The sequence below is a fragment of the Tamandua tetradactyla genome, chromosome 24 (genome assembly GCF_023851605.1).
Source record: "Tamandua tetradactyla isolate mTamTet1 chromosome 24, mTamTet1.pri, whole genome shotgun sequence".
NCBI lineage: Eukaryota > Metazoa > Chordata > Mammalia > Pilosa > Myrmecophagidae > Tamandua > Tamandua tetradactyla.
In genome coordinates this window covers 56,886,697-56,911,185 of record NC_135350.1, presented here as the reverse complement: position 1 = coordinate 56,911,185, position 24,489 = coordinate 56,886,697, and the positions used below count along the sequence as shown (strand labels likewise).

At 36.5% G+C, this 24,489-nt stretch overlaps 1 protein-coding gene across 2 annotated transcripts in view; it reads right to left on the bottom strand.

Moving 5' to 3' along the window:
- Window positions 1-24,489, bottom strand: part of ADAMTS3 (ADAM metallopeptidase with thrombospondin type 1 motif 3) — a 277,466-nt gene that overhangs the window by 239,527 nt on the left and 13,450 nt on the right. For both annotated transcript variants that reach the window (XM_077143205.1, XM_077143206.1), the window contains exon 3: window positions 15,590-15,996. In XM_077143205.1, coding sequence (XP_076999320.1) covers window positions 15,590-15,996 — 407 coding nt within the window. The remainder of the gene's footprint in view (window positions 1-15,589; window positions 15,997-24,489) is intronic.

Below are 24,489 nucleotides of genomic sequence, written 5' to 3'. Positions count from 1 at the left end.
AAGTGTTCCACCATATCAATATAACCCAAGAAAAAAAAAAAATCCTGTCCTCAAACTTCTCTCTGAAACTCCATCAGTTTTTAGAGATGCCTCTAAAGTTAAAAAAAAAAAATTGAACAGAAAACCACCACTAAAAGGGAATTAGTGTGGAATTGTTAAATCACCCAATAGAAGCAAAACTTAAAGGAACTTACGGGGATAAATTTGCTCATTTTCTTTCAGACTTGCACTCCAAAGATGAGAAACGGGCAAGTAAAAGATTAGACTTAAATAAAACTTAAGAACAGAAAATATGTGGCTTTTGCCTTTGCTCGTCTCATTCCAGGCAACAGAATCTTCCCAGGCAATACCTCATCCTTCACGCCCTTCCTGACTTGTGCTTGGTGTTCACTGTCCCCTCTGCTGTCCTTTCTCTCATCCATTCAGAGTCCTTCAGGAGCAAGTTTTCCCAATTGTTAATGCAATTTGATCGCAGCTAAAAAGTCACAACTAGAGAGTACAATATATGCATTACCTAATAGTGGAAATTCCAGGCAAAATGACAATGAGCTGCAGAGGACTGGGGGGGGGATCCTTTATAATCCCCTTAAATTATCTCCATGTACCTGTGAATAGCAGAAATCGAGCTCTCTTCCACTTAAGAAAAACACAGGAGTGCAAGAAGGGCAGTGAGGTATCACAAAAGAATTTAGGAGACTGAGATTAGCCAGCATCATCCCTTCTAGGGCTTTACCCGAAGCAGGAAATTGCTGCAATGCTCAGTGGCTTCCCTGCACCAGTGCCCAGGCAGCTGGCCAATTTGCTAACCCCTTCCCTGGCCTCTTCTCTGGCCTCGCACAGACGGCCTAGTCAGTGCTACCCTGGCCCCACTGTAACCCTGGCTGGCTTGAGAAAAGTTGGCAGAGAAAATCCAGGGTTGTGCTATTTAAAGCTATAAGCAGCTACTGTGGACAGACATGAGTTGCTTTAGCAGCAGAGGATAAGGCTGTGCATAGATTTTCACTTGCCCTAATGAACTCCACTCACCTGCTGCAACTAGACACCAAATCTGATAGAAAACTACTGAGTTCCAATTACTAGTATTTGTCTATCTACTTTATCCACCATTTTTTAAGAGTAAAATTACTTAGTTTCAAATCCTTAGATTCAATTTTCAGTCTTAAATTATACTAATATATACAATTAGCATATACACTAATTATATATGTTAGTATATATCAGTATTTATATATAAATACACAGTGTTATATATATATAACATACACTAAATACACATACAGACCTAAATATTTACATAGACTATTTTATATTTTTATATATGTATATACATATTTATACATAGACACAAAATACATTTATGTAAAGAGAGCATATATATCTATATTTGAATTCAAAATACTCAACTTATTAGAAATAATAGAAATACCCACTGGGAACCAGGATTATATAGTGGTCAAAAGCCAAGTTCTAAATGAAGGTCTCTGGGTCTTCTGTGAGACACAGGACAAGATACTCACTTCTCTGGATTCCTTACCCATGAATGGGAATAAGGAGTAAGAAAATTCTTACAAAGGACAGATATCTCTAGCACACAATACTCAGTGCTTCATAAATTTTGTAAGCCTCATGATAAAACATCTATAGTAGTTCAGGAAGACCATCATAACTGATTAGTTTTCTTCTAGAAATCAAACTTTATCTTAGCTAACCCTGAAAACCTGACTCAATGGTCTCTTTGTCCTCCTGCTTCCAAAATGTACTTGATAAGCATTCGTCTAAGGAACTCCTATTCGTCTTTTAAAAGTCCTCTACTTCCTCCTCCATCCTCCTACCATTTCCTCATGGAAACCTCCCCTGACCCCCAGTCTAGGTCAGATGATTTTGCTACTTAGCTCATAAAAAATATTTATGTCATTTATGTCAGTTTGCAATTATTTACTCAGTTGAGTGAGTTTTTTTAAAAATGCAATGCTTGTATTACCCAACTAATCTCCATGGGGACAAGTGCTATAGCTGCTTTTGCTTGTTGTTGTATCCCCAGCACTGAAAATGTCTTCTACACAGTAGTTGCTCAATAAATAATTATTGAATGAATGAGTAACTCACCCAACATCTATCCAGATGTCAATCGATATATTTGTCTCCTCCCAAGAAGCAGAGGGAGGGTGAATTCACTTACAGGAACATAAAAATCCTGGGAAGTACCCAGTGTATTATTTTGTTAAAGCTGCCAGAATGCAATATACCAGAAATGGAACAACTTTTAAAAAGAGAATATAGTAAGTTGCAAGTTTACAGTTCTAAGGCTATGAAAACGCTCAACTAAGGCTTTCAAGGAGAGGTACCCAAACTGATAATGTTCGGGGTTTCTCTTTCAGCTGGGAAGGTACCTGGCAACCTCTGATAGCTTTCTCTCCCAGCTTCTTCAAATGGATTTCCCAGGGACATTTTCTTTCTACATCTCCAAAGGTCGCTGGCTGTTGTGGGTTCTGAGGCTGTTTTTTCAAAATGTTTCCCTCTTAAAGAACTCTAGTATGCAACCCCACCTTGAACGGGTAGACACATCTCCATGGAAACCACCTAATCCAAAGGTCCCACCCACAAGTGGAAACAATTTACTAAAAAAGATCCTACCCAGCAATATTGAACCAGGGTTAAAGAACATGGCTTTTCTGGTGTACACAACAGTCTCAAACTGGCACAATCAGAGAGGAAAATGTTATAAAAATGAGTACCTATCTAGAAATAATCAAACAACTCAAGAAACTGAAGAGTTTCTGTACTTGGCTTGAGAACCTTTATATTGTTCCCTTAAGGAGAAACCACAGAAAGAGCTGAAGGGTTACAAGGCAAAGCTTTAGATGTCACTGGGGCCAGAGAGAAATTCTATGCAGGCACGTGTTCAATTGAGGCTTATGAAACTTGGCAGGTGATAGAGGGCAGATTACAGTAGCTTAGAATATATGCTCTGTGTCATCATTCCCTCAGTAACTTATCAGATATTTATTGTGAACCTACATATAAGGTATGGTTACAGGAGCAAGCATCCGAGGCACCATTCCTGCTGTCAGAGAGTTCAGTTTAGGGAATAAAAAGGCATATACAAGTGATTTGTGTATGGTTAGCATTCAGAAAGGAAATCTACACTGCTGTAGTAACAACCTTCATTAGAAAGTAAATATATAAGAACAGTTTATTTTCCTCCAAGGAATCAGTTCAATAATGTTTTTTGAAATTTTCTTTTTGAGTTTTTTGTTTGTTTTTAAACAGATTGCTGATTTCTTATCTGTTTCTTTTGCTTAACTGAAACAAATTTATTTAAGAGACACATTATCCCTCTGCTATTGATGTTGAACTAAAGCGGAGGTTTGGGTCAAGATGATGATGTACCTCACGTATAAGAGTCTTCACTGTGTAGAGGCATTTGAAGACAAGGAAGCTGATGAGATCATCTAGGATTTGAGGGTAGATATAGAACAGGGTGGACGAAGTACACAGCTGGAGTACAGGATTAAATCATAGTTGTCCAAGGAGAACGAGGGTCTCCAGACTGTTAAAGCACAGGACCATCAAACGTCTCAGGGCCTCTGTCTTGTCCCGTGGCATGGCCCCACCTCCTTTTTTTAGAACCAAAGTGGCATTAGAAACTTTCAAGCACTTCTCAGTGACTACTGAGTCCTGATTCCACCAACCATGGAGAATTTTTACCTAAATCAAGTGAGAAACCAAGGATCTGGCAAGTTAAGTGGCTTGTCCAAGTTCACACAGTTTCTGTGTTCAGCTAGAACATGGCCCAGGAAGATGGCACTCACTGACAAGTGCTTCCAATGAGGTTGCAGCTTCCAGGCAAGGGAACTGAGAGAGGATGGTGTAGGTGTGGCACAGAGAATCCAATTTGGGACTACAAATGCTCAGTCAAACTGGCTGGAATTGTGACTGAGAAGCAGGCATAGACCAAAACAGTATACAGACCAAAAAAAAAAGAAATTCCTTATCAGAGAAAGCAGATCAGCTGGGAAAAACAGTATCCTGTATCATTACACACAAACAAGAAAGTGACAGTTGAGCAACAGTGTCTGGCACTAAAAACTTATTAAATGCAATGAAGAAAGGCTTTCAAATGTAACAGATGAAGAATTCCCCCAGGGAAATGGCTTCATCAACAGAGATGGCAACAGAATTCCAGCCCATCCTGGAAACAGTCTTTGCTACTCTTAATATTTTATAGAATTATATTCACATGTGTGTGTATATACGTATGTGTGTGTATACACATATATACCTATATATACTAGATATACATATACACAAATATATGTTTATTTCTCTTTATGTTGATTGTTTTCGTGATTTCCACATTTCATTCAGAGTCAAGCTGAAACACCTCCCAGAACTTTAACAACAGTTAGTTTCTTTGGAGGCTTCAAACACACAGGATTTATCCATAGTTAACGAATGATTTTTTTTTTTAAATAAAAAACTCATTATTAGAAGTAACCATAACCCATCATTTAAAAAAGTAACACTCATACACACTATGGCCATGATTAATGCATAATAATCAGTGTAAGGTTTTGATCTCTTCCATGGCCAGGAAAGCACTGTCCACAGGATGGATTAGAACATAAACTTTGTGATAGAGTGCTAGAACATTAATCCGAGAAGGCGCTTCAGAAAATGTCTGGTCAATGATTTTCCAGTTTTAGACTTCTTAGTCCAAGGGTCCAGTAGAGGCAGTATTAAAGATCTGCCTCACCCGTTCATAAGGCTGAACAAAATGATATATTTTTCACACAAATAGACTGCACAGGCCTGTGAATAATTAAATCTCTTATTGGAAAAAGTAATCAACCAGTGTAGTAATGGGAAGTAATTTTTGCTCAAGGGAACATTGACCAGCATTTTTATGTTTTTGATTATTAAAAAGGAGGAAAAATGATTCATTACTTAATAAATACAAAATATTTCAAAACAAATGGTTCAATAGTGAAACAAAAAGACAATTCATACCCTAGTTTTTACGCATGGAAAAAAGTACATGAATACAGCCCAAATTTCAATCATGGATCAACTCTCTACTTTTCTGCAATGTTCCTGCTTTTTTCCAAACACAGTTTGTAAAAAGAGCTCCTAAACCCTGAAAATTTTAAGGTCATGTTTAGGGTCTGAGAGCAATATGGCTCAGAGCTTTCCCTCACCATCACATGCTAAGTCCAGGTGTGGTACCACAGTTGAAGCCAGAGCTGGCACTAAGGAGCAGCTGATCAAACAGAGACAGAGATCTCATGATGACTTAGTTTTATCAGGATTCACATCACTACTCTTGATTTGCATTCTTGTCCTCCTGGCATCTGGTTACTTCCATGCTCAGAGCCAGGTATACAAAAATGAAGAATATATGAAGTTAGGCAGGAAAACCATGAAATATTGGCACCCTCTAAGCAAGATCAAGTATCCTGCAGGCCTAAAGGAAGTTTTTACCCCAAGATTCCAATCACTATGTTGAAAGCATTGGATTTCACAGATAATGCTAAATAAAACGTTTCCCACTGTGTTTGGTTTGCTAACATTTGTGGAATCTCCCTAACTGCTGTTCTTCATTTTCTCAGGTTTCACCTGCTCGAGGATCTACCAGGTCCCACTACGTTCATATGACACTCCAGCTTCTAATAACTCTGTCCTCTGAAACTATAAAATATTCCACATCACCAGACAGAAGTAGGACTTCCAGAGATCACCTATGCTTTGAATGGGGCTGGGAAGTCCTATCAAAACCAAATTCACCAAGTCTCCAAATGTTTGCTGTCATTGAGGTTTTAAAATGCATTTTCTAGTAGCTAGTCCAGGGCTCCCACCATGCCAACTTTATCTCCATTTCCCTGAATTGCTTCCAAACAGGTGTAGAACATGTGCACTCCTTATTGTAACCTTTTTTTCAAAGAGGACACTGAACTGGAGAACAAAAAGAAAACAGTAGATGTAAGGTAGCACATTAACCACCATCACCTAAGAAAAGAGATATGAGATGAACTAAGTTAGGAGACCTTTGGACAAGAGTGCATACTATCTAACACCACAGAACTCTCACTTCTGACCCCAAAATGTCACACTCTGAGAATCAGAATTTAAAATATTTAACCAAAACTAAAAGCCTGAGAAGGGTGCTGAAATTATCACTCCTACCTGGTTATTCTCCATCCCACCTAGGGTATGAGCAGCCTCGCACCACTGAAGGAAATGTTTCCTATGCATGGTGCACTGAATGAGTTAGTGGTCAATTGGTCAAAACCTAAGTACGTAATAACTATAACAATAAGAAGCAGTTGTTCATTGTTATGGTATCTTTGTCAATTCTGAAGGCTCTAATATGTGGAACAGGTATTCTGCTTCATATTTCCACACAGAACCTCATAACACCTTTCTATCTGGCAGAGCTATATACAAGTGAGTTTCCATTCCTCAGAAGTCTTTGGAGGGTAAAGATTAGACTACCCCCCAGAGATGGTGATGCCAAAGGAGCTCTGCATCAGATGGATACAGTGATCTAAAAACACAAGATTTTCACCAATGTATTCACCTCTTAGAAGACTGTATTTTCTATAAGTGAGTTTAAAAGCTGAGTTGAGTAACTGCAGTTACTTTCTTAATTTGCAACTTTAATCATTTCAGTAATAATCATTTAAAAACAATAATCATTATTATTATTATTGATCACAAAATATTCAGGGCAAATAATTACACACGGAAAAGAAGGAAAGGGACTGCAGTAACAATAGTCAATTTCTTAAAGGCCAAGCTGTGTAAAAGCTACATTAAAATTCTCTGTAGCTGGAGACCTGGGTTTGATTCCCAGTGGCTGCCCATGAAAAAAAAAAATCTCTGTTAGGCTCAGACCTGAAAAGGATCATTTTTCATATTTTACTAGAAGGGAAGAAATCTTAAAATGGTTAAATAACTTGTTCAAGTCACACAGCTGATAGATGGTGGAACAGAAACTGCAATCTAAGCTTCTCTGATTTAAACCAAGCCACCTCTACCCAATATGAGCCATTTCCTTCAATTATGTTATAAAATGTTTTACTTTAAGTAGTACTTAAATTTTTCCAAACTGAATCATACAAAGTATAATAACTTAATAGTTTGGCCACTGTTCCCCTTCCTTGGTGTTTACTGGTTATTCTACTATAAAACCTCAAATTTAATATCTTCTTAACCTTTTAAAAAAGTAGACTCTGACATTCTGGATAATGCTTTTCAAAACCTATCAGGCTACACAATTTTCTTCTTGTTTTTTAATAGTACTGACTAAAGGTAGATCTCAGCACAGTTATATATTCTGTTTCTTCAATCAATGAACTAGAATTTTCAGAAATTTATTGCAATTATGGAAGATGTGAACCTGTTTATCAAGAACCTACTTAGGGCTGACAATTAAATCACAACAGGACTAACAATACTCTCTTAGTACATTTAGTAGTATTCTAAAATTGCTCAAAAAGCAGTCAAATCCTTTGAAAACAAACATTTAAAAATGCAGTGTTTGCATTCACTGTCTACTTAGCTTAATAAGAAGGATAATTTATTTTTTCAAACTCAAATATTTTTTGCAATATTATTTGTAATAGAATGACAATAGCGACTTAAAATCTCCCTTTCAATTGCATTTTTCTGCCTAATTTCTCTGTTTCTGACAGTGTTATCAGCATACAAATTAATTCTTGCCATGGCCTCCTTGTTAACATCCCATATCAGCTCACAGTGTGAGAGGTGAATTTAAGTAGTTTGCCCTTTCTTATCAACAGACCTGCATGCCACCCTAGCTTCCATACCAACTCTGTGACCTAATAACAAACTCTGGGTCACTGATCTCTGAATCCAAGTATTTAATTAAACATTGATTTTCTCTGTCTTTTCTTGGTTTTACATATATAAAAATATGTGTATATATACCTTATCACAGATACATATATAGCTATAAAGTACAGATACTATAAATGACATGAAATTAAAAGAAGTTAGTATCAAAATCAGTTATTGGCCAAGTTATTTTTGTTTGCTTGTTCTGTCATTTGAGAGTTAAGTTGATCATACTACTCTTTATGATCTACTTTTTACTTACTATATAAAAGTGTACTGTAAACACAAATCACTAAAAAACAGTTTTCTACAAAAACCGAAATGAAGTAAGGAGTATGAACATCCAGTAAATATAGTGAAACAGGGAGTAAAACATGCCAGAGAGAAAGAATGATAGTCATAAATTGAGGGGACTTAATTGATGAGACTAGGAAGAATGAGGTATCTATATGATGGAAATTCAGAGTTTTCTAAATCAAATTGCATAACTCTCTCAGGTAAAATTTCAGAAACAAACTCCAGAAAAAAAGAGTTACTGGGGAGGAAAATATCTCTAAACTCCAGAGAAATGGCCTCATGCCTTCAGAGAAATTGTTCCATAAAGAAAAACAACATAATTTAGGACTAGAAATCCTTGCCCTGCCCTTATATTAAATGCCCATGTAGCCCCGTCAATATCAACTAGACAGTCACTGAATTCAGCTTTGAAATATAGCTCTAGGATTTACCATCCTATTTCTTTATCTCTATTCCACTTGTACCATATTTGTTCCTATATTCAGATACCTACAGACCCAGAATGGGTCTCCTGTGTGTTCATCACATACACTATAAAGCTCAAGAAATCAGCTTTCGCCATCCTCTCCCCATCCTTACAGCCCTCACTTGCAGAACCTCCCCACAACTTCCCTGCCTTCACCGTCCTCTTACCCACCCCACCCCTTGCCATCATCTTTGATACTTTATCATCCATGTTTATCTTTTTAATTCTCTGGTATTACAAATATTGCTTCTCCATGAAGCCTTCTATCATCCTTCCCAACAGAAATTGTCTTTCCATCATCTAAGCTCTCACATTTCTTCTATTCTAGTCACAGGACATTGAAAACAGTCAGTCTTCTGTTTTGGCTATGCTTCTACATGTATTATTTCCACTACTCTTTGAAGATAAAGGCAATGACTGGATTGTCTTCAGTATATGTAAGCACCTTATAAATACTAGTGCTTCAAATGCTTTATTTTACTTGGATGATTATTTCTAGAATCAAAGATTACTAGGTCAAATGAATAACACAGTATTTTCAGTTGGGGACCAAGAGTTCAGGTTTAGTTTGCAAGGACTCTGCGACCTCACAGCATGATTATGAACATGATCATCATGCTTTCATCTTGATTTATTTATAATTCACCCAGAGAAAGTTATGTAAGATGTTGTCTGTATTATTTTCAAAGTCATTAAAGCATTTCCAGAGCATCCATAAAAATCTCTATTACGTTCATAATGAAGTCAGGGTTTTCAAAACACTAAGAAGACTAGAAAGTGTTACTTCCAAGGCCAACAAGCAGAAGAAAGATTTGCAATTTGAAATTCACCTTTTCATCAATTTTTAACTCATCCTTATATTCAATTGAAATTTTACTATATCAAAATTAGAGGAGATAATGGGAAATAAATGATAATAAATTGAGGCAAATCAAATAAACACTGAACAGGTGGTACTCTTACATAAACATGAATAATTTAGATGAACGACAAAATAACTACTAACAAGAAATATTTTTAAAATTAAAAAAAAAGCTCTTGACATGTTTTTTATTTCCTACTTTATGCCAAGCCCACATCCTTGGATATTCTTTGCATAAATAAAGTAAAATCACGCAAGAGGAATATAGCTGAAAACTGTGGAAAGTCTCGACATATGTATGATTCTAGCCATATGCAAATTAGATAAGAGATGTGAACATGATCGAGGACTATGCCAAACCTCCCCTCGTCACTCTGAATAAGCACAAACTGGCATCCTTTCTATTTACAAAAGGAGGCAGGTTGGGAGTTGTACCCAACAGCCCAGGGATGGCATAGGCAGGCACAGACAATCAGGTAAAAACTGCCAGCTCCAGAAAGAGCACTGCTTGACCAGGTTTCAGCTTAGGAGCACTGAGCACTGGTTCGACCAGACTAATTAAACCGGAAGGCTTTCACCCATTATTCATTTTGAAGGGGGACGCTGCCTACTAATTTTTGTCTTCTACCCTGAAATTAAAGGGCAAAGGGAATTTGAGCATTGCTAAAATACCCTGGTATACAGGTGTCTGGAGGTGAACCATGGTTTCAGCCCTCTGTTCCTCAGGCAATGTACAAGATTCTGAAGCAACACAGAGATGGACCTTCTAAGGTCTCTTAACTGGCATGTGAACTATGAGGACACACCTCTCCCCCTCTGTCCCATCAATAAAGTATGTGTCACCTGCTTCCAAGAGAGAAAAAGGTAGGTGATGACAGGGCTTTAGAGATCAGGTTCTGCTCATAAAAGCCAATGTTCAATAGTCCACATCTAAAGATCAGTCCTAGAAAACCTCTTTTCTAAATCCGCTATAGATAGCTACTGATTTGGATCTATTTTCAGCTGTATTTATAATCACTGATCTCCTGTTCTCAATCACAGGCACGCTGCCCCATAATATTTTCTTAAGCAGACTTTTCAAAAGTGCCTCTGCATCTAGATTTACTCAAATAGGCATGGCAAAATATATTTTTGAAGAGATCAAATCCAAGGGCTGTTTTCTTTACAAGCTTTGCAGTTGTCCACAAAGACATCCTTTGGTCCTGCTCAAAATCTAACAGGAATATAAATTCTTCTGTATTAACTGGATGTGACTATCAGATCTTTTAGAAAAAAGGTTCTGTTTATGGCTCCCAAATTGCTAACCTCAAGCTTTCAAGAACCCTTGTAACGAACTCCTGCCCTTACAGTGAAGATTCCTGTTAGATGCCTCAGGAAGCCTAACAAAGGGCTGAAATGAGGGCAGAATAAAGTGAAGTGAAACTAGAAAAAAAGAGCATCCCACACCTGTGCTGTAACCAAACCTTTTCTGAGTTTTATCTATTTTACATATTAGCTTACTAGAAAATCCATATTTTCATTTGAAGGAAGAATTCCAAAAGTTAAAACACGTTAAAAACTTGTTCTAGTTAAACTTCCTTTATCTTGCAATTAACCCACAAGGAAATCACTGATCAGGGTAACCCAGAAAAGACATTAGTCAAAACTCCACCTTTGCAGTTCTTGAACTCACAACCAGTTCCCTCTGATGACAATCCAGGGAGATTAACTAAGTAATATAGTCCTAGCAAGTCTAGAAATATCTAGTTTCTCTATGTTATGAGACACAGGACATAAACCCACTAACCTTTATTTATTGTGTAGAACTATTTGTGGGCACAAACTTTTAAACAGTTATGATTGTGAGCTGCCACTATGCACAGGGGAGATTTAATGTGTTACAAAGGACTTCCAGGACTCTTTCTATAATAAAGAAATTCATTTGCAGCTGGGATTCTAAGTCACAAGTGTCATCCCACAAGAAGCATGTGAAATACTTGTCATCGCCATGATCCTTGACCATTGAACTCTCATTTCAGAGATGTAGAAATGGAGACATAAGGCATGTCAATCCTCCCCAGCCAAAGACCACCAGAAACACAGCTGAGGATTACAAACTAGGTTTATTAATGGTTGCAGGGAGGCAAAACATGCACCAGAGGGAACCATGGGACATCTCAGTAGGAGGCTAAAAGAAAGTTTTGCAGGATTTGGCCTTTGGCTTGGTAACTTGGGGGAGTATACAAAAAGCAGGACTTTGTTCTGGATCAGATGCTACCTGAAAGTGGGGACAATTCCATACTTGGATATCTTAACAATTCAAATTTATAGGGAGCGCAAATTAGGGCAGGAATAAAGCTGTGGTTGTTGAATAATTAGCAGTCACTCATAATCTTAGCAGGGAACAGAAAAAGTTCAAAGATTAAACAGAAACAGATATTGTTCTTGAACACAATGGGTAGGCCATTACCAATTTATTTGTGCAGAAGACCTTGATATTGATTTCCAAAACCCACTGACTAATATTTTTTGTTATTAAACATACCAACATCCAGATTTCATTCTAGACAGGATTCCCCAAGATATCCTTGTGTTCGCTTCATTAATGTCTAGGAAATATGTTTCCTGCGATCATTTCATACAGTTACTGGAATAGGTAGACTCTACCTGACTAGTTTCTGATGACCAGAGTGTCTAGATCAGCTTAATAGCGTTGCGTGCTTCTCAAACCATCAGTGGTGAAGAAACAGTCTCCCTCCCCATCCCCAGCTCTCTTCCAGGCCAAGATTTTTGCAAAATACAATTTTTAAAAAAATGAATTACTAGAAAAATGAGAAAAGAAACACATGAAAGACCATTCTCTAATTTATCTTATTATAAGACCAAGCATACTTACAATTATTCTGTCAAATAGCTATAGAAGTTTCCGAATATTTAGTTTCACTTTCAGCATTTATCTTGTCATGAATCTGAGTCTGTTGACCACACTTTAAGTAGCACTGTCTTATAGACTTTTTTTTTGACAAACATTCATTCTGGCTGGGAGTGCTGCCCATTTCAGACTCACATAGCACCTCACAATGTAGCAGAAGAGGAAAAAGTCGTAAAGAAATTTCACTCGGGAAGCCCTTACTATAAACCCATCAACCTTAGTGAATAACATATACCTGTGGCTGCCCTCTCAAAGTAACTGTTTTGTTTTGTTTGTTTGCTCTACAAAAGAGACGTGTAGAAAACCTCATCACTGGAATTCCTTCTATACCAGTCTAAAATTAACCTAATCAAAAAAAGTTTCAATGGCACTCCCTTTCATATCATGAGATTTAACGCTATGCTGGAAGTACTTTTAGGCCAGAAGTCGTTGTTCTTTGTACTAAAACAACTTGAATTTGATGATAATTCCAGAGTCTCCCCCCAGGTTCATCTTCAGGTATCTGTTTCCTTTCCTAATGAAGGGGCAGAGATCAAGAAAGTCAAGCTTAAATCCCTATATAGCAAGTTAAAGGAACGGGTTTAGTCATCAGCTAAATTTTCTCTACATTTTCATCAAACTATTTAAATCTATGTACCATGACGGCTTATCCTATCTGATGTAATTTTGCAATTTTAAGAATTTGCTTTAAAAAAGCAAGCTAAGTCACTCATAAATGGAAGGGCGTGACAGAGGGCTTATGTTCTCAAGATTAAATATATTGCCCGGTCTCTTTCCTTGGCTTCATAGCAAGACCCTCTCTACCTTGGTTCAGTAATTACTGTTATTATCTCTCCAGTTTATTGATCTGGACAATCAACTACACACTCTCGATAGTTCTTGCCTCTCTTCCTATCATAATCTGCATTGTTCCTTCTGGCACACAAATACCATGAACTGGAAACTCTAGAAAGAGTTTCCATTTGTGCCTGCCACACAGCACTACCTGGTATGACCCATCCTTTTCTTGGATCAAGCCCAGGGGCTGGGTCACTTATCTCTGCTCAGAAACTCCACTGCATTCATAAAATCTCCCCCCAGAAATGCATCCCTTAGCCACTATTTTTTAAGTTAAACACAACTCTAATTTTTTTTGAATTTAGTATGTATTTGACAGATATTTTGATATTAACCCTTTGAGCAATATGAGAATGGGGACTACAATTGTTTTTTTCACTATTTCACAGCACCTAAAATAGTGCTTGGTCCATAGCAGTTTCCTATAAATATTTTAATTAATTAATGGGTCAAAGCAAGTAGAAAATGAATACTTATAGTGAACAAGGTTTTATAAGCATGTAATCTGTGTGCATGTACTTATTATATATACATATAGATATGTATATATATGTGATGTTGACATATATATGATGTCAACAGTAACTCCATAGCTTAAAAATAATAAATTATTCCTAATAATTAAGGTTCCTTCATATTTTGTATCAATTTTCCTCTTAACAACTTGTTAGTTGCTCCAGATTTCTGTACTGATGATTATACAACTTAACATGAAGAAGAAAAAAATATTATCATTCAGTATGATAGTCCATTAAATTAATTTCCTTATTTTCTTCCTTCCTTATATTGATTTTCAAGCCAACATGCCAAGATTCAAATGTTAACTGAGGAGATAAAAAGTACATGATTTTTTATGTTCAAAAAATGGAAAAATAACTCTGAATTAAGAATTGTAGCCAAGATATTTTACTCAAAGTGTGATAAAACAATGTATCTTTTTATGTAATTTATTCCCTTTTTATCTTAGTGGTATTGAATCAAAGTTCCCTCAGTCAGTACTTTAAACTTCAGTCATCTTTTCTAGGAAGGATTTCTTTTTTAAAAATTCAATGATTTTCTTAATTCAGACCTATTCACTCTTCTTTGTAGGGTGAGAAGAATTTGAGAGGCTCCATGTATCTTCAAATCCCAGAACATGGTCCAGCACCAAGAGTGAGGATATGGATTCTGAACTAATAGAAGCCAAGTTGGAGATCTGCACCTGTTACAGGTACACTGCACGGTTTTCTGTGCTGGTTTTACGAACTCTAGGGGACATCAAGAGGCAGTACAAGACCATAAAGATAAAGTCCAAAATATGAGCCCACTAGAATTTGGTAAAACGTGTGGCATCATAACTGCATTTGGTCGGGTCTATCCACAAAGAAGACAATAGCAGAATATTCAAAGGGTCACAGGTTCAATGAATCATTTTTTCATTTTAAAAAGTTTATCACAATGTCAATATTAATATATATTTTTAAAGCATGAAAATATTAAACATCTATAAGTTATATCTTAGGAAAAATTACACCACAGGAATCTGAGGACTAGGTTGAGAACTTCCAGAAACAATGGCAAAACCAAAGTACGAGCTCTGAACTCCCAAGAAACAGCAGCGTGGTTGCTCTTTTTGAAGACTTGGAGTCAACTTTGAGTGGAAGAGGCATAAATATTGACACAGTTTTCAAATAACATCTTGTGATATAAGCCAAATAAACATAATTCACATCAGCTGAGTGCATAAAGAAGGGTTGATTACAATTGACCTCAACAGAAAAACTGAAAAACAATATATATATATATTTTTATTTGAAAATAAAGAAAAAATTAATGAAAGCCACCATACAAAGATAACTGCATCTCACGTTCAAAAAGTAATGTTATGTGGACTGATTCTGTAGCAGGATATGCTCATTTCCCATTTTAGCATCCTGTAGGGAAGCTAAAGAATGCTTTCAAAATACTCTAAGGTATCCAAAGTTTCCACATAAATGAAATACTGTCATTTTGAAGGAATCTATGTTTCTTTGAAGGTTTTCAGGAAACTTTGAAAGATTATTAGCATAATCACAGATTTTCAAATTCTAGGCTAAACAAATATTAGGAAATAAAATTCCCAAGATAATGCAAGCGAAAACATAAATAAGAAATGCTAAAATGGTTTTCTTCTGTTTTTTAGAATAATGTGTCTTCATTTCATAAATTAAGCCAAGGCACATATCTGACAGAAAGTCAAATGCTTTGTAATACCTTTGCTTTAGCTTAAAATGTAATGGCAAGGCTTCCTTTCCACGTCTACCTTCCAAACCATGCTGAAGCCATATAGCACATGCAACACCTGCACACAAACATACACACAAAAGGGAAGGAGTCTTACCAGACCATCACAGTTGCTGATAGCAGCAGAGGTTCCTGGAATGTCCATGATGTCACCAACATAAGCACAATTAGCCTGCAATGGTTCCGTTTTCCAGATCCTCTCTGAAGTACTTCCTTGTTGATGACCATTAATAGGTTCAGTTATATTCCCAGGTACCCGAGATGTTTCAAACCATTCTACAACAGCCCCAGGAGCTACTAGTTGAGTGTTGGGTTTCAGTCGGAGATGAAAATCTCTTCCAAATGCTGTGACATTAAAAAACAGTTGCTCAGGGTTGGAAGACACGTCCCTCGTTGACCTCTTTTTGTGATTTGCAGAAAGAATATGGGATAGATAGTGTCCTTCTAGATTTGTGCTGACTGGAGTCACCAGCTCATACTCCCTATGTCTCTTTAATGGTAAATCTGTGGGGTGAAAAAATAGAATTGTAGAATTCTGTTCAACAAGACAACACAGGAGGACAGAGGATAGAATGAAATACCCTGCTCACAAGACTCCACCCCAATTTTCATAACTGAGTCATTTCTGAATAATCATATAAGTACTATTTTTGAGAACTAAAAAATCATCTCTCAAATGCACTTAGACAATTAAGTGTTCAATGAATCATTTTTTCATTTTAAAAAGTTTATCACAATGTCAATATTAATATATATTTTTTAAAGCATGAAAATATTAAACATCTATAAGTTATATCTTAGGTGCTTATAAGCATGACATGCCCCAATTAATTTATTATTGGATTAAATGACATCTGTCATAGATTTTTAATAAAGTTTCTATTACATATAAGAAATTATGTTGCTTATTTTCCTTTCTTCCACACAGAAATCTTAGAATTCATATTAATTACAAGATGAATTCTACCTTACGTAGCATCTACCACGTGCCTATAGTTTATTCATGTAGTTTACAATACTGTAGTTTATTTACATTATTTCCATCATGAAGACCCTGCATTCTTTAAAGGTGAAGAAACTGAGATTCAGGGAGGGTACATGCCCAAGGTTAAACAGCTGTGAAGCTCAAATAAGAATATGAGTGGCACTCAAAGCCCATGCATTTATTCTGCTGCGCTCTGCTGTGGCCCGTAAATCACAGAGCATTTTTCAGAAAATTAGGAGAGCAGGTTAAAAATAAGAAATAATTATCTATAAATTGAATATGCAAGTTCTGGTTTGTGCAGAGGGGATGGTAAGTTCACATTAGACTATATTCTTTACATGGGACAGGGACCTTTTTGAACATAAACATGTGTTCAGGGTCCCCCCTTAAAACATTGTATCCATGTAGAGGCTGAACTGAATCTCACAATAAGAACCTAATTCTTTTGGCTTACCAAATGTGAGTATTGTGTCTACTAAAATGCAAACATCCTTGGGAAAGATTACACTGAATAAACCACTTATCCTTAACAGAAATTATTTTGAAGCCAGAACACAGTGGATATTGAAGAAGAAAAATAAGGAGGACAAAATAGAAACAAAAAAAGGTGAAGAAAGAAAGCATGGAAGTGAAAAGCTGAGAACATAAATTAAAAACCTCCCTGCTTTCATAATTCAAACCCAAGTATGTTAAAGTGCCCTGAAAAAATTACAATCCTCAAATATTGTTTACCTATATAAACTGCATGTTTTGCCATATTTTCATGAGTAAATTATTTAGAGTATGAGATTTATAAATAACCCTAGAACCTCCTTACAGAATCATTATGTCTTTGCTATTTTCCTGGTTTTTGAATACCTCAAGCAATGTGTAAAGTACCAGAAAACAAATGAAAATGTTCTGCAACTTGGAAATTCTCTGGATGCATGTTTGTTAGCATTATGCTGCTTACAATTATCAGTCTACTTAAATAAACAAAATATCCCTCTGTATTAAATGCATAGAGCAAAAGTTACATTCTTGTAAATATTTACTAGGCAGAGAAGGAGTGAGGATTGTAGCATAACAGAGTAAAGTGAAGCCTGTCTCTAAGATTGTTATCAGCAGCAGCACAATCTGCTTTGGGGGTTTTCTATGACCTATTGAGCAAACTACAGGAGGCATCAGTGTAAGCACAGACACAAACATTTGGTTTCCCTTACAACCAAATCTGTAGTGAATAGTTTTGTAACTTCTAGTTTAGAAAAATTACTCAAAAATTTAGGGAATGAACACAAGTGTCTCAGGAGCACAGAGATGCAGAGGGATGTTTCCATAGTGAGAATGAATCAAGCCCTTGGATGTACACTGACAAAGCCTTCCCCAGATTAACTATAAATCCCTTGAGGACAAGGAGCTTCAATTTCTTACTCTCAGTGCTATCTAACAGAAGATTTTATACATGCACAGTCTCTTGTCGGTTTGATTTGTCTACCATGTATTTAGTTATGCAAGTAAACAGAGATCCTTTGCTATGTCTGTGCTGCTACACGCTGTGACTTTCCAGACACACCATCCAAGACCTGTGAGCATCTGACTATATCAGTAATCTCAGTTATAGCTTTTCTCTAACCATTTCAAGGGAAGGAGGAAACAATGCTTAACTTAGTGCACGGATTTCCCATCTTCACTGAAGAGAGTGTATGCTACCAAAGTCTAGACAATAAACTGATGCCTGGATAAGGTGCGTGGAGGACAAGAACACTTAGGAAGGATGAAAGGAGTCTTCCCCATACCCAAGAGCCAACCCATGACCTCAAACCAGTTCTTTATTCTCAATTAGGCTCTGTTTCCTCAACTGTCCAGTAGAGGTTAGAAATAGTACCAGCTTCATATGTTTGTTTAGAAGTTTAAATGAGATTATACTGAGGATTCAATAAATATTGGCTATTAACTTAAATGTAAGATAGCTACTCATTAAAATAATGCCCATGTTTAATCTTAAAATTTGCAACTATGTCACTCTCAGCTTAAATGGCTGAAGCATCAGAGCAATACATATGTAAAGGTTTTAATAGGTTATAAGTTCTCAAGTACAGAGATATCACTGTAGAGCTACACTGCGGTCACAAATTATCCAAATATGGTCCAGATGCAGTGATTATTCCACCAACCTTCTGGTATCTGCATACATATAGCCTGTCTCCCTCTTGTCACTATGGAACAACTTTCCTAAGAGCAAACCCTCCACTTGTGTACCATACATCCTTGCCCCTCTTGTCTTTTCAAGAACAGTTTCAGAATACCCTATCTCACTTCCCTCATCAATTCTTTCTGTACTAGATCATTCTGATCAGCAAATACACAAGCTGCCATCATATCTTCCATCTTTAACAACAACAAAAAATCTTCTACGTACCACATACCCCTCCAACTAATGACCCATATCTTCAATTTCCTTCTATAGCAAACACTTTGAAAGACTGATTCTACTATCTCCAATTCCTTTCTTTCCATTCTCTACCTTTCTTAAACCCACTCTAATCAGGCTCTTGTTGAGGTTATTGCTGAAGCCAAAACTTAAGTCAGTCTTTTTATTTGCCCTCTAAGAAGCATTTAACCCAGTTCATTTCTCCTTCTTTCTTAAAATATTTTATTTAGCTTTCTGGACACCGTTTTCTCCTGGTTCTCCTCTTACCTCACCGGTCTCAACTTCTTATTCTGACTTCCTCACATTCCTTTATTTCCATGACCTATAAACACTGAGGTCCCTCAAGATGTAGCTCAAAGACTATTCTCTTCTACATCTATTCCTGATGAACTCATCCCAGCTCATGACTTTGAATGACCATTAATGTATCTTCTTTGAAGGAATGCCTATTCAAGTATTTGCCTAATTTTAATTGGTTTGCTTGTTTTTGTTGTTGAATTGCAAGATTTCTTTATATATTCTGGATATTAAACTTTTATCAGATACGTAATTTTAAATATTTCTAACAACCTGTTAGGTTATTTTTTTTTTTGCTTTCATGAAGTCCTCTTACCTCCAAAAGTTTTTAACTTTTAAGAAATCCCATGTATCCTATTCATTCTTTTGTTGCTCATATGTTTGGTGTAAAGTCTAAGAAACCATTGCAATATCTTGTCCTCAAGATGCCTCCCTACATTTTTATTGCATTGAGGAAGTTTCCTTCTATTCCTAGTTTTTTAAGTGATTACTTTAAGGAGAGCTGGATTTTGTCAATTGCACTTTCTGCATCTGTTGAGAGGATCATGTGTTTTTTTCCATTCATTCTGTTGATGGAGTTCATTACATTAATTAGATTTCTTATGTTGAACCACCCTTGCATACCTGGGAGAAATCCCATTTGATTATGGTGTATAAATATTTCAGTGTGTTGTTTGATTCAGTTTACAAACATTTTGAAGATTTTTACAACTATATTCATAAGGGATATGTGTATGTAAATTTTTTTTCTTGTGGTATGTTTATTTAGTAATAGGGTGATGTTGGCTTCACAGAACAAATTAGGAACTGTTCCCTTCTCTTCAATTATTTGGAAGAGTTTGCGCAAGATTGGTGTTAACTCTTCTTGGAAAGTTTGGTAAAATTCATCAGTAAATTCATCTTGTCCTGAGCTTTTCTTTTTGGAGGCAGGTTTGTTTTTGCTTTTTGTGTTTTGCATGAACAGGCACTGGGAAACGAACCCAGGTTCATTTCTCCGGCATGGCAGGCGAGAACTCTGCCTGCTGAGCCACCGTGGTCCGCCCAAGAGGTTTTGATTATTGATTTAGTCTCTTTACGTGTTAATGGTGTTGAGATCTTTTATTTCTTCTTGAGTCAAAGAGATAGTTTGTGTGTTTCTAGGAATTTGTTCATTTCATCTAATTTATCTAATTTGGTGGTATATAGATCTTCATAGTATCCTCTTATAATCCATTTTATTTCTGGGTGGTTGGTAATAATGACCCCCTTTTCATTTCTGATTTTAGTTATTTGTGTCCTCTCTCTTTTTTATGAAAGCTAAAGGTTTATTGATTTTATTGATCTTTTCATAGGACAAAAAGTTTTACTTCATTGATACTCTCTATATACATATATATTTTAAATTTTCTAATTCGTTTATATCCACTCTAATCATTGTTATTTCCTTCCTTCTGCTCACTTTGGGTTTAGAATGTTCTTATTTTTCTAGGTTCTCCAGTTGTGAAGTTAGGACATTGACTTGCAATCTTTCCACTTTTTTAATGTAAACATCAAGAGCTATAAATTTCCCTCTCAAGCATTGCCTTTGCTGCACCCCATAAACTATGGGATGCTGTGTTTTCATCATTATTTGCCTCCCAAAATATTTCCTAATTCCTCTTGGCATTTCTTCTTTGACACACTGATTGATTAAGAGTGTGTTGTTTAATTTCCACATATTTGTGGATTTTCCTGTTTTCCATCTTTAATTGATTTCGAGCTTCATTCCATTGTTGTCAGAGAAGATATATTAAATTATTTCAATGTTTTTAAACTTACTGAGACTTGTTTTGTGACCTAACATATTGTCTGTCTTGGAGAATGACCACGTGCATTAGAGAAGAATGTGTCTTTTGCTGCTATTGAGTGAAGTGTTCTCTATATATCTGTTAGGTATAGTGGACATACAGTATTACTGAAATCTTCAATTTCCCTGTTGATTTTCTCTCTAGATGTTTTCTCCATTATTGAAGGTGGCATATTGAAGTCTCCTATTGTTAATGTAGAATGAGTTACTTCTACCTTCAAATCTGTCAAAATTTGCTTCGTATATGTTAGGGCTCTGCTGCTAGGTGCATATATATTTATAATTATTATGTCCTTTTGTTGCATTGACCCCTTCATCAGTATACGTGAACTTTTCTGTCCTTTGTAACCGTTTTTTACTTAAAATTTATCTTACCTGATATTAGTATAGCTACTCCACTTCTCCTTTGTTTACTATTTGCCTGGATTTTTTTTAGTCCTTTCACTGTCAGCCTACTTATGCCTTTGAATTGAACATGCGTCTCCTATAAAAAGCATATGGCTGGGCAGTGCAATGGTGGCTCAGTGGCAGAATTCTCACTTGCCATGCTGGAGACCCAGGTTCAATTCCCAGACCCTGCCCATGAGGAAAACAAAAAAAAGCAGCATATGGTTGAGTCACACTTTTATATCCACTCTGCCAATCTCTGCCTTTTGACTGCTGAGCTTAATGCACGTACCTTTACAGTAATTAATGATAAGGCAGGACTTTCTTCTGCCCATTTTGGTACTTGGTCTTTGTAACATACCTTTTTATTGTTCCTCAATTCTTCTGTTAATGCCTACTTTAACTGATTTTTAAAGTACATTTAATTTATTTTTGTGTGTGTGGTATACCATTCTGAGTCTTTTCTCATTTCCTTCTGTGTATATTTTTCAGATGTTTTCTTTGTGACCACCATAGAACTTAAATGTGACATTTTTAACCTATAACATCCAAGTTGGATTTCATAACTTCAATAACATATACATATACTGCTCTTATATTCCTTTGTCTCCCTCTCTGACCTTTTTGTTGCATTTATTGCAAATCATATATTTATATATATCCAAAACCATACATTTATCATTACTTTTTATGTATTTGCATTTTAGAGCATGTAAGAAGTAAATAGTGGAATTTCAAACCAAAAAATATAATGCAACAGCACTGACATTTGCAATTACCCATACAATTACCTTTACTAGAGATCTTTACTTCTGTGTGCCACTTTGATCCACTGTCTAGTGTCCGCTCATTTCAGTTTAAGGAACTCCCTGTAGCATTGCTTGTAGGGCAGATGTAGTGCTGATGAATTCCCTCAGTTTTAGCCCATCTAGGGATATCTTAGTCTCTCAGTCACTTTTGAAAGAAATTCTTGGTTGGCAGCTGTTTTTCTTTCAGCACTTTCAATGTTTCATCCCGTAGCCTTCTTGCCTCCATGGTTTCTGATGATAAATCAATATTAATCTGATTGGGCCCCCTAGCACAAAACTTGTTGCTTTTCTTTTCCAGCTTTCAGAATGCTCTCCTTGTCATTGGCATTTAACAGTTTGACTAATACGTTTCTGGGTATGGCTCTCTTCATGTTTATCCTGTTTGAGCTTCATTGGATTAGTAATTGTGTATATGTCTGTCATTGAACATGGGACATTTTCTGTTATTATCTATTTGAACATTCCTTCTGCCCCTTTCTGTTTCTTTTCCTTCTGGAAAGACTTCCATGATGAATGTCTTGGTATGCTTGATGATGTCATACAAGTCACTTAGGCTCTGCTCACTTTTTTAAAAGTTCTTCTTTTCCTTCTGATCCTCAGCGTGAATTATTTCAATTGTCTTGTCTTTGAATTCACTGATATTTCTTTTGCCAGTTCCATTCTTCCATGGAAACATTCTAGGAAATTTTTCATTTCAATTATTGTAGTTTTCAACTACAGTAGTTCTAGTTCAAGTACTTTTTAAAATTTCCTGTCTCTTTATGGAAATTCACATATTGTTTGTTTATCATTTTTCTGATGTCTTGTAGTTCTTTTCCCATGTCTTTCTTTATTTCCATAAACATATTTAAGATTTTTTTTTTGACATGGGCAGACCAGGAACTGAACCTGGGTCTCCGGCATGGCAGGCAAGTACTCTGCCACTGAGCTACTGTTGCCCTAAGATCATATTTTAAGTCTTTATCCTGTAAGTCCAAAGCCTAGTCTTCTTTATGGATGGCTTCTGGACTTTTCTCTCACTCTTTTGGATGAGCTATCATTTCCTATTTCTTTGTTCATCTTGCAATTTTTTGTTGCACACTGTACATTAAATATTTTAAAGTGTTAACTCTGGGATTTAGTCCCTGAACTGTTTCTTAAATTTGTATACAGTTAGTGATATGACAGAGATTTCCTTAAGTGTCACCAGCTAACAAAAACAAACCAAAGCAAAAAAAACCCTCTCGTATTCTTTGAAAATTCTCCTTCAGAATTTAGCCTTCCTATCAAGATTAGCCAGGAGCAAAAGCAAGGTGAAGGGTCCTCTCTATATCTTTTCTGAGCCTGCATCTTATCCTGGGCTTGTACTCACTCATTGCCTTAGGAACACCCCCTGCCCCTGCCATTTACAGGAATTTCAATGTCTTTCTACTTCTTATGAAATGGACTTTCCCTCTGTGACTGTTACTCTAGTTTAATTCTTAAAGCAGGTAATCCTTTGCCCTAAAATGCTTTGACTTTATTGTTTTTTTATACTGCTTTAGTTATCCACAAGCTGCTCTGTCCACAGGGCAAGTTCTGTGAGGATAAGCCAAAGATTAGATTCAGTCTTTCAGGTTGCCTCTCAGTAGATGGGCACCAATATGCAAGCACTCCAGTATGCACCCAGGGGTTACTTTTCTCCCCTAGAACAGGGTCTGGGATCCACAATGGGACCACAGGCTGGATCCACATTATAGTTGGGGAGGGGATTAGGGAAGACCAGAAAGTCAAGAGCTTCTCCTATATTTTCAGTGCTGGATCTTGATGTATTTGGTACTTTCACAGTTACTGCAACCCTTTAACTATTTTATAGAGTTCCGAAGGAAATGGCTCTGCCAGTATTTGCTAGTTGTTCAAAAATTTCATAAGGGAAGGACACCCTGGGGCATCTTACACAATCATCTTTATCAAACCGAAGTTGTCTTGCAAAGAAACCATTTTGAAATATAAGCAAAACATTCTGTTCTCCTTATGAAAGGACAGCCTTAAAAAGAAACCATTTTACCAGAGTCTAAAAACTTGAGTTTTACCAGAACCCTACCAGCCTAACTGACCCTGGCCGCTCTCTAAGCTTCCACTTGGTGGAAGGTAAAATACCCAAGGGCAACCCTTTCTAGACTCTATCGGTCACCTAGGTAGGATGGGGGTTTAGCTGAGTAGCAGTTTTGAAACACAGCCCTGGGTAACAAGCTTACTAAAGGACAGAGACCCAATCACAGGATTATAGAACAATTTTCCTCACTACCCTCAATACCATCATATC